The 11,265-nt window shown below is 39.3% G+C and overlaps 1 protein-coding gene across 4 annotated transcripts in view; it reads right to left on the bottom strand.

Moving 5' to 3' along the window:
- The window catches only part of MYO5A (myosin VA), a 214,798-nt gene that overhangs the window by 124,687 nt on the left and 78,846 nt on the right, over positions 1 to 11,265 (bottom strand). For all 4 annotated transcript variants that reach the window (XM_017504607.2, XM_017504603.2, XM_017504608.2 and 1 more), the window contains exon 2: positions 1,438 to 1,548. In XM_017504607.2, the coding sequence (XP_017360096.1) occupies positions 1,438 to 1,548 (111 nt within the window). The remainder of the gene's footprint in view (positions 1 to 1,437; positions 1,549 to 11,265) is intronic.

The following is an 11,265-nucleotide window of genomic DNA, read 5'->3' as shown; positions in this document are numbered from 1 at the left end:
CCAGCACTTTGGGAGGCCAAGGGGGGAGGACTGCTTGAGCCCAGGAGTTCAAGAATAGCCTGGGCAACATATTGAGACTCCATCTCTACTAAATAAACAAATAAATAAATTAGCCAGGCATGGTAGCTCACGCCTGTGGTCCCAGCCACTAGGGAGGCTGAGTCTGGGAGCCGTGATCAAGCCACTGTACTCCAGCCTGAGTGACACAGTAAGACACAGTCTCAAAAAAAAAAAAAAAGTATAGGGACCTGTCAAAAAAACAAAGGACTCAATCTAAGAGCAATCTTAATGATCAAAGCTAGAATAATTTGTTTGATAAAGTAAATAATGATAGTAATGAAGAATATAAAAGAAATACCCATGGGCCCATAATAAATAAATAAATGATTAATAAATAAATGGGGTAGAAGAAACAATACTTCCTTCCCTATAGAAGAATTCTAGTTAATAAATGTAAAAGGAATGAAAGACATGGAGAATCACCACTAGAACACAACAATGATACTTGCTGCAGGCAAGACATACTAATGAACATTTCACAAAATTAGCAGTCGATGTTTAAGGAGAAACAGGATATATGAGTGGCCTCAAGGTATCTGCCCTAACACAATGATATTCATTAATTACAAAGGGAAAACAGCAACTTTACAGAGAATAACATGGTAAACATCACCTTAAGCAACTTGTCATGGCCAGTAATCTGCAAAAATCCAATGTAGTCAAATAGTATAAGCACTCATCTTAGAGTCATCTGTGTTCAAATCTCACTTCAAATTCCACAAGTCATTTCCTGGCCGTATGACCTCAAGCAAAACTACTTAATGACTCTGAGGTTTGGCTTTTTTATTTGAAAAATAGTGATTATGTCAACTGTCAAACCATAGATTGCTGTGAAATTTAACATGAGTAAATCCAGTCCAAAGTGCATAACATTTCACCTAACACAGAGCAGATGACCTGTAAATGTTGAATACGTTGTTCCCTTGTCTGGTATTCAAAACTCTCCTAATTGGCCTAATTCTTCCCTGCCTTTGTCCCAACTAGTGTCTTTCCCTCAGTGTTGCTCTCCATCCTGCCACCAATGAGTCTCCTCTAAAACCTGGCACCAAGCCTCTTTTTAAAAACACTACAGACACTCCCCATAGCACACCAGTTAAATGCAAGAGTTTTAGGAATAGATGTGAATCTAAACCTGATAATCATAATAAATTCATAGGCCAAAATAAAAGCTTTTTCAAGTATCTGCTATTTTCACTATACCATTAAAAATGCTATCAGGATAGAAAATTGAGTTTACCATTTTTACCAATTTTGTAAGCAAAAATTTTATATAAATTCAAAATTTAACTTCCATTGGGAGTTTACTTCACAGTAAACTTACACTTTTGAACTCCCTTCACTTTATGCCAATGACAACAAATGAATGTGAGACCTCACCTTTCCTTCCTCGAGATGAAGCAGGAGGACTTTATCTCCTGGCTTATAATCTTTGAGCAGCTCTGCTGACTTCCAGACTTCCTCTGGATCAGGTATCCAAACCCTGGCAAACTAGAAGACAAAAACAAACAAATTTAAACTAGCAAGTCAATTATTTTACAATAATATATAAACACATTATGACTATTTATAATTAAACAATTTATGAAAAAAGAAATCTCGGTCAATATGAAATTTACTTTTTTTTTGAGACAAAGTTTTGCTCTTGTCGCCCAAGCTAGAATGTAGTGGGCTGATCTTGGCTCACAGCAACCTCTGCCTCCCAAGTTCAGACGATTCTCCTACCTCAGCCTCCTGAGTAGCTGGAATTATAGGCGCCTGCCACCACACTGGCTAATTTTTGTATTTTTAGTAAAGACGGAGTTTCATCATGTTGGTCAGGCTGGTCTCCAAACTCCTGACCTCAGGTGATTCACTCGCCTCAGCCTCCCAAAGTCCTGGGATTACAGGTGTGAGCCACCATGCCAGGCTGAAATTTACTTTTTAAATTAGTAAACAAAAAATATTTTAGCCCTCATAGCACCACCATTCCCAAATTATATAAAAAGTGTGTTCTCAAAAAACAGTCATGATCAAAGCTTAATAAATTAAATGTCTCCTTGATTTATACAGTAAATGCCACCTGAAAGTGTAATTTTAGGTTAAAATGTATACATCTATTTTTGAAGCTTTAGTGTTGTGGCTCTGCCAGTTTCAACAGCACAGCCATCTTTCTATGGCTGGGTTTACAATTTAGATTTTTCACAGCGGTTTGCATCACGTGCTCCACAAAGCCTTAGTGATTTCTTGGACATCCTTTAGTAGCCATCACAGTAGGGAGAAGAGGAGAATAAAAATAACAAATTTTTAAAAACTGAAAAGACACTGTTCAACATTTTGCCCTCATTATTTTATAAAGATGAGTGGGAAATGGTAAAAATGGCACATCTAGTCACTAATAAACTTAGCTCCTGTATTTTCAACACCATTAAAAAGGCATGGTAATCATTAGGGATTCCTAAAGCAGCAAATATTTTGCCACAACTAGACACTCTCTGGACTTAAGCCAGAAGATTATGCGATCAGTTTTGAAGAAAAGAACAAAACATAGTAATATGCATGAATCTTTCAAATACCTCATTGAAGAAGTATTTTATGTGCTTGGGCTCTCTGGGAAGAAATTTCCCTTTAAAACAAGCATACACTAAACCCAAATGCCCATTTTCATGAACAAATCACATAAGAAAATAGGAATCCTAGATACAGCCAGCAAAGGAAAGACATGATGCAATCAAATATGGCTGGCACAGGCCAGACTGAACCTGGTCTCTGGCCTGTATCTATATCCTCATTTCACGTAAATTCACCTCTAGATTTCATTTTAACAATAATCAGGGTACTAATTTACTTGGAGCTTTGAGAAAGAGCATTTGGATTTGAGTATGTTAAATGTAGAGCAACCTCCCGAAGAACTGTGATAATGTAGTGACTATTCTAAGTACTGGGCACAAAGTTCTGGAAGCTTGTAACAAGGTTGTTCCCAAGTACAAGAGAAATTTAAATGACCTAGTGATGAACTTACGGATAGCAGAAAGAGAAAAGAAAGTGGGTGAACAAAAGGAGAGGTAGATCTGAAATTCAAGATAATTTAAATTAAACATCTCCTGTAAGAAAAACATTTCAGCATGTCACTGTCCAAGATACTATGTTAACCTCATTACTGACAAATATTTTCAAACCTTCCTATTGGGAAGCTGCTGTGGTATACTGCCATAGTTTCCAAACTACCAGATTTCATGGCTGGTAAAATTTTTTTTTTAAAGTTTGGGGACTGACATAAGGCTAATTAGTTAGTTAATACTAACTTTTAGTCTTGCCAAGTAAGATTATAAAATCATTAAGTATTGGGAGCACTTACAGATAAGTAGAGGAAAGGCCCTCACACTCAGCAGAGGCAACATACTTAAACACCAATCTACTAACTAATGTCACCCTCATTTTATAAAATAAAGGACATTTTTAACAAGAAAACTGCAGGACAAATAGCCATCACAGTAACATACAAATTCCTTACCTTGGTCTACAAGGGCCTTAATGACCAGTCCTTTCCTTTCTCTGCTGACCTCTAAGCCGAGACCACACAGATCTTATTTTAGTTCTTCAGGAATGCGGGTTTGTTTGCTCCTGTCTCTTGACCCTGGCCCTTATTAATCCCTTTATAATGTACTTCTCCCAGATCTGCTTATGCCTGCCTCCTTCTTACTTAGATGTTAGCTCAAATGTAAACCTCTTCAGAGAAGCCGTCCCGGATCTTTCTAGCTGAAATCAAACGAAACTACTACCCTTCTCTATTTTACATTCTTCAGAGCCCTTATTCACTATTTGAAATCACTTTCTGATATGTTATTATTTATCTACTTACCTACTGTCTCTCTTCTCTCATTAGAACATAAGTTCTGTGTCTGCATTGTTCAACACTATAAGCAGTACTTAGAACAGTACCTGACACAGAGCTGGTGCTTAGTAAGAATTTATTGAAAGATCAGAATAAAAGGCATCTCTTTAAATTGAATATAAGTAGCATGATTAAAAGGTCACTAAATTGCTTTGATTTTCTCTTATTATCAACACATATAAACTTTTAATCTAAACAGTTTGCAGAGAAAAGAGTATGGAACTAGACTATAGGTTCTAGTCCTAGGGCTACCAGATGAGCCTTTGCCTTTATTTCAGGCAACTATAAAATGAGGATGACAGCCGGGCGTGGTGGCTCACGCCTGTAATCCCAGCACTTTGGGAGGCCAACACGGCCAGATTACAAGGTCAGGAGTTCGAGACCAGCCTGGCCAACATGGTGAAACCCTGTCTCTACTAAAAATAAAAAAAAATTAGCTGTGCATGGTGGTGCACCTGTAATCCCAGCTACTCCGGAGGCTGAGGCAGGAGAATCTCTTGAACTCAGGAGGCTGAGATTGTGGTGAGCAGAGATCATGCCACCGCACTCTAGCATGGGTGACAGAGCAAGACTCTGTCTTAAAAAAAAAAAAAAAAAAGATGACAATAGTCTTCCAGTTTATTGCAAAGGCTTACCCACATAGAAACTTCATGAAAAGCATAAACCAATATATAAGTACAGGGTGGGATTGTTACTGTTTTTTCCATAGGAAGTGATTTCTAATGTCGTACATCAAACGTGTTACTGAAATTTGTTTCACAACTTTTTTTCTCAGGTACACAGTCGATAAACTGAGTAATATCTGTACATATCATTAAACCCTTACTCATGCAATAAATATTTCCATGTACTAACTGCTCCCACTCTGAAACTTACTTTGCAAAGACAGCATTTTTGTAGCTTTTTCTGGAAGGCATTACTGATTCCAGAAAAGACACATAAATATAAGGAGATTCAGAGTCGGGCCGGGCATGGTGGCTCACTCCCGTAATCCCAGTACTTTGGGAGGCCGAGGCAGGCAGATCACTTAAGGTCAGGAGTTCGAGACCAGGCTGGACAACATGGCAAAACTCCCACCTCTACTAAAAATACAAAAATTACGGTCAAAGCAATGAGTTTCATGGTACTGGAGGTTTTCAACTAGACCCTGGACCACCACTCGGCAGGGATGGTATAGAGGTGACTCAGGCACTAGAAAGTAAAGTAGACTAAGTGAGCTTTGAGAACCTATCCAATTCTGAGTGTCTCTGGGGTCGTGATCTTTCTCCAAGGTAAGATACAGAACTACAGAACTTCCTTGAGAGGAAGAACATAGGCAGGACAGATCCCAAGAAGCCTGAGCAAAGCACCAGGAAGGAGCCAGCTGACTGGAGGAGAGTCTCCTTAGAATAAGTTGAATTTATGCAGCTGGAAAAGACTCTGGAGGAAGACTATTCATGCTCTTGATAAAGAGATGGAGAAACTGTTAGTCAAATAAGCTGGATTATAATGTATTAAAAAACAAAGTACGAAATCTCAAAAAAAAAACAAAAAAAAAAAAAACAAGAATTAGCCAGGCATGGTGATGCTTGCCTGTAATTCCAGCTACTCAGGAGGCTGAGGTGGGAGGACTGCTTGAGCCCAGTAGGTGGAGGTTGCAGTGAGCTGAGATCACACCACTGTACTCCAGCCTGAGTGACAGTGCGAGACTCCACCTCAAAAAAAAAAAAAAAAAAGAGAGATTCAGAGTCACGAAATGACCTATTACCTTGAGTGATGAAAATACAAAAAAAGAAAAATGTGTCCATGTGAGTTTGTAAAAGCATGACTGACCAGTGCCTAAACATGAGGAGACTTTAAATTTAGAAAGTGCCTTCCTGCTCTGTGTCATTAGGGAGTTCCAGCTCAAATTTGCACAAGTATTTTGCAAAGAGTGGGTACTTTGCCAAAGACTAGATTTCTAAGGGCTAGATGTTAACAACACTTACAAATAACCAGTGGGAGGCTAAGGCCCTCACATTCACCAGAAGCAAGATATTTAAACACCAAACACCACCCAGATAACCAACTTCCTCTTTATCTTAGCTTTATCTCTGGGGAAAGCATCCAAGGAGAAATAGGTCAGAAAACATCCTATTATTACCACTGTCTTTCTGTGGTTCTTTTCCATCTTAACCAATGAGATCAGTGACCCTGTAGAAATAACTATACCAGAAGGGGGTCAATTTGAGGATATATACCTTAAGTGCTGAAATAGGGAAATCTCAACCTGACATGCCACTTCCTACTGCCTTCTTCACTTTCAGTCCTACCTCCCACTCCTCCCCCAGGCCACAACGCAAATACACATGGCAAGAATAGGACTAAACTTGTCCAGTCACATCCGGTGAGAAGACTGGGGGAAGGCAGGCAAGAAGACAAGGCCACTGGATCATATGAGAAACCTAGAAATGGGATACAGTGTGAGACAGGCAAGAATCTGAAACAGGGATAGACACTGCCCACTAAGACTGCAGAAGGTCCTCCTGGTGAAACAGAAGCAGTTAGAAAATGATAACCCTGGCCAAAGTGAATCAAACCAGACACAACCCCCAGCAAGGCAAGGGAAGGCCCCTGATATGGAACTGGGTTCTGTCATGATTAGCTAATAAAGGATTAGGCTCTCTTTCAGTGATCCCTGTTTCCTCTTCTCCACTCACACTACTCTAAATCTAGTCCCTCTTTATCTTGTGAATCTCTCAAACATCTCACTTATTGCTATCTGAGACCTTATTTTAGTTATTTATGAATCTACCTACCACACTATACCAGACTATATATTCTTTCAAAGCCATCTTTGAATCCCCTCTGAGGTCAGCCAAGTTCCTGGCCCATAGTTTGTGGGCAGCACATATGTGCCGTTTTACTTAAGACTGAGATAAGGCAAGAGAAGGAAAAGAGATGAGAAAAATTTCAGCATTCTACAGGCTTAGCTCAGGGTTTTCCGTGAAGCCATACCAGGGTTTGAGGCGACCAAGCAGGGTTGAGATGGGGCACGAATCAGAGGCTTACAGAAGAGAGGTTCACGAAGTAGTAGGCAAAGAAGGAGTAAATTATCATGTAGAAACAGGTAGGAGAAGGAAAAAGAAGAGCCTGAGATTTGAGGTAGTATGATTAAAGAAAAAAACCTAGGAGAGGGAGAAATGAGAAAATAAACCTAAACTAGATAAAATGTAAATGCACATAAAAGATTTGTGACAATTCGAATGAACAATTTGATAAAAAAATAAGAATAAGAATAAAATGAAGACGGGCTATATTTTTCATAATAGCTAAAATATGAGAAAATAATGCTAGCACAGATTTAAGATGCATAATAGCTTGCAAGGAAAATAAAAGACATCTGTCCTTCCACAATACAATTTAATGAGGTTTGACTGGCAGTGATGAGGTGATTTTGACAGAGTCTAAAAGAAGAGCACTAGAAAGGCGTGTTCAAGGAACATGCTGGCGCTAGTACGTGCCAGAGAAGGGCACCAAACAAAGTTGGCTCACCCAGCAGTGCCCTTACCTTCTCAGGGGTTATACACAGTTTTTCAGGTTTAAGGAGGCGCCAGCCATCCTTCTTTCTTTTTTTTTTGGTGAGATGTAGTTTTGCTCTGTTGCCCAGGCTGGCGTGCAGTAGCGCAATCTCGGCTCACTGCAACCTCCGCCTCCTGGATTCAAGTGATTCTCCTGCCTCAGCCTCCTGAGTAGCTAGGATTACAGCCATGCACCACCACACCCGGCTAATTTTTGTATTTTTAGTAGAGATGGGGTTTTGCCATGTTGGCCAGGCTGGTCTTGAACCCCTGACCTCAGGTGATCTGCCCACTTCGACCTCCCAAAGTGCTGGGATTACAGGTAAGAGCCATCACACCTGGCCCACCAGTCATCTTTCTTTTGGTATCCTACTACCATTACAACACTTAAGAGGCTCTTGATTGTGATACAGATGACTCATTCAAAGTTTTGCTAACTTGCATTTTGTCCGTGAAGGAACACTGGAGGTGTGGGCATGAAAAGCAACTGCTTCTGATGCCCCAGACACTTTGGGAACAAGACTAACAACACTAATAGGGTAAATTAACCAGCTCTCAAAACCCAAAGAATTTGACCCATATGATCTCTCTTCTCTCCCTAACTTCCACATATATTTATTATTTGCTTTTCATATAGCACAAGTGCACATCTTTCTTAGCTTCTGTATTAAATCATGAGCAGCCTGGCAATTCGGAATCTGCCATGGCTCACTTTTGATACCCTATTGTGAATGTCTGGAAAAATGAATGCTTTATGTCACAATTCAAACAAGCCTATTATGAAAACTAAGTGCTCCTCTGAGCTATGAACTAAAGCAGGAAAGAAATTGTGAAACGTCACCAACACCCCTTCCTCTGAAATCTGACACTAATGTGGTTGTTCCATATGATTATGAAGTAATTCACATAGCCCTCAGGGCATGTTTTTGGCATAAAAAATTCAGGAACTACTATTATTCTAAAAGCACATGATGAGCTTTCCAGGAAAAAGGAAAAAAAAATGTTAAAGAAATCAGGAAATCTAGAAAATTGTCCCTCTTAGTCATTGTATATTTTGAATTTTTTTAATTTGTTGTGAAATATGTCATACATACAAAAGAATATATGTGTGTGAGTGTGTGTGCGTGTTTGTGTGTATAAATAATTTGTTGAATGAAAGAATGATGTAATGAACTTCCATATGTCCACCACTTAGGTTCAGAAGTAGAATATTATTTATACTGTTGAAGTCCCTTGATGGAATATATTCTTAAACATTTCATCCCCTTCTCCACCAATTTTCACTTGCCACTATTATCTTCGAGTTATAGAAAACTATTGGTTGACTCTACCCTGAGCAAGCCATGCTGTTTCACACTTGTATGCTTTGCTATAGCTATCTCCTCCATCTGAAACATAATTTCCTCCCTCTTCAGCAGCAAGCTTCTATTTATCCCTCAATTCTGTGTTCAAGTGCTACCTCCTCTAGGAAGCCTTTCCTGACTTCTCCTCCTTTGGCCCTCCATTCTCAACATCTCCATTATCTTATATGATCTGCTGCTAGAACCCTTATCCCACTAAATGATGGCTTTGGGTGCCTATCTCCAGAGACTGTGAGTTCCTTGCAAGGAGAGCTGCATCTTTTTAAACTTTGTCTCTTTAGCACTTAACACAGGGCCTGCCCATAACAATTTTTCAAAAAAACTTTTGTTGTATGAGTGTTTTTAGTTTTCAAGAGGGTAGACAAAAAGTATTATCGGTCTTACCAAACCCTCCCAAAATCTTCTGAAAGGCTCTGTAATTTCCAGAAACAGGGAAAGATGCATGAAGCATCAAAGTTATTTGTGTGACAGAAGGAAAAAGAGTCAGGCCTGTGGGGAGCAGAGAAGTAATGAGGCATCCTTTTTGCTCCTCCCACACCCAGTAAACCCACAACTCTTCCCTTCATGTTTGTGTGTTTAGAGTGGAAGTTACCCTGACCTCCAGAACAGAGATTCGGTCCCCACCCAAACCCTACCACAAATTCCTTCCTCAGAAGGAAAAGAAATGCTGGCACCACCACCTCCCCCAGCTCTCTCCTGGAGCAGCAAAGGAGGGGAACAGATGGAAAGAAAGGAAAGCCAGAGGGTCTAGAGCAGGGTAAGGGGTCACACTAAAATGGGAGTAAGAGAAAAAAAGCGGTGTGGAGTGCTGAACACATGGTGCATTCTGGGTAGAATTGAGAAGTGAAGAGCAGAAGTGGCCTGTGCCTCACTGTAGCATCACAAAAATGCTGCTGAAGAGCTGAATGACAACCAACTCTGCTTGACAGGACTTAGTAAAGGCTTGTAAGGAACCAGAGCTAACATTTATTGAGCACTTTTTGTGTGCCAGTAGAGGTCCAGGTATTTTACATGTATAATTTCATTCGAATAATCATAATAACTAAACCCAATACTAACCCATTTAACAGCTATTGAGACTTAAACCTTAAACATGGTAGAAATGTGGTTCAAAGTCTACTCTAGAAGCCATACATTCTTTCTGCTCCACTATGCTCACCCATTGTTAAAACAGTAGATCTTATTATTAAGAAATTCCCCTCCTCCACCCAAATTGTTCTTCGTATCATAATGAAAATAGCTATTAAACTGGCCCATGTCATCTGATGAAACTTAAGAATGTCTCATCCAAGATAGGATGTCAAAGCCACACCAATCAGCTTGGCATCCATCCTGCAGCGTTCCAATGGGCTCTGACCACAGAACGAAAGCTCTGCCAAAAATGAGGTTAGACAATAACAGCAAAAAAACAATCTGAAGATGCTGAAGACTAGAATTTTAATGAATGATCTCAAGTTCATAAACTTCTATAAATGAACAAAATCATAGGGTTGACTTAAAATTGTTACTTTTGGCTGACTCTGGAAGTTACCTTGCATATACTATGAAATGTACCTGGTTTAAAAGTAAATCACACTTTGGGAGGCTGAGGCAGGTGGACTGTCTCAGCTCAGGAGTTCGAGGCCAGCCTGAGCAACATGATGAAACCCCATCTCTACTAAAATACAAAAACTTAGCTGGGTGTGGTGACAGGCCCTGTATAGTCCCACCTACTTGAGAGGCTGAGGCATAAGAATTGCTTGAACCTGAGAGGCGGAGGTTGCAGTGAGCCGAGACTGTGCCACTACACTCCAGCCTGGGCAACAGAGCAAGACTCTATCTCCAAAAAAAAAAAAAGTAAATCAAGTTCAAGTCAACTCCCACCAGACACTGAAATTATCATTTTAAATTTAAGAAGAAAACAAGAAGTTGCAAATTGACGAATATATTTTGTCACCATTAAGTGGCAAAAAGTAAATATTCTTATTTTTCTAAAATTTTCTGTGAGATGACAGAGCTTTGGAATGAATATTTTTAGACACTGTAGTTATTTAACATTCTTGTAAAGATTATTTTCAGAACTAGGTCTCACTTCTTAAGAACAGTCTTAATAAGCACATCAAGAAAAATTAGTATTTCCATCTATAATTAGCTGGTGGTATTTTAAACTACAAAATTCTAAATAAGTAAAATAAAGGTAAAGCTGTATTACCAACAAGGAAAGGAACCATACAGGTTGTATTCATCCCAGGGCTTTGATTAGGATAAAGAAAAGTCCTAACTTTCCTTTACTTAATTCTCACAATATGCTTTATAATTGTTATTATTAAAGAAGCCCCTTATTCAACAAAACATCTGAGAGAAGTTAGATAACTTGCCCGAAAGTCACTCAGCTAATAAATGACAGAAGCAGAATTCAAGCCTAGAAAGATGGCTGATTTCAAAACATGGTGTG

Source organism: Cebus imitator, unplaced genomic scaffold (genome assembly GCF_001604975.1).
Source record: "Cebus imitator isolate Cc_AM_T3 unplaced genomic scaffold, Cebus_imitator-1.0 Scaffold325, whole genome shotgun sequence".
Lineage (NCBI taxonomy): Eukaryota > Metazoa > Chordata > Mammalia > Primates > Cebidae > Cebus > Cebus imitator.
This window is presented reverse-complemented; position numbering and strand designations above follow the sequence as displayed.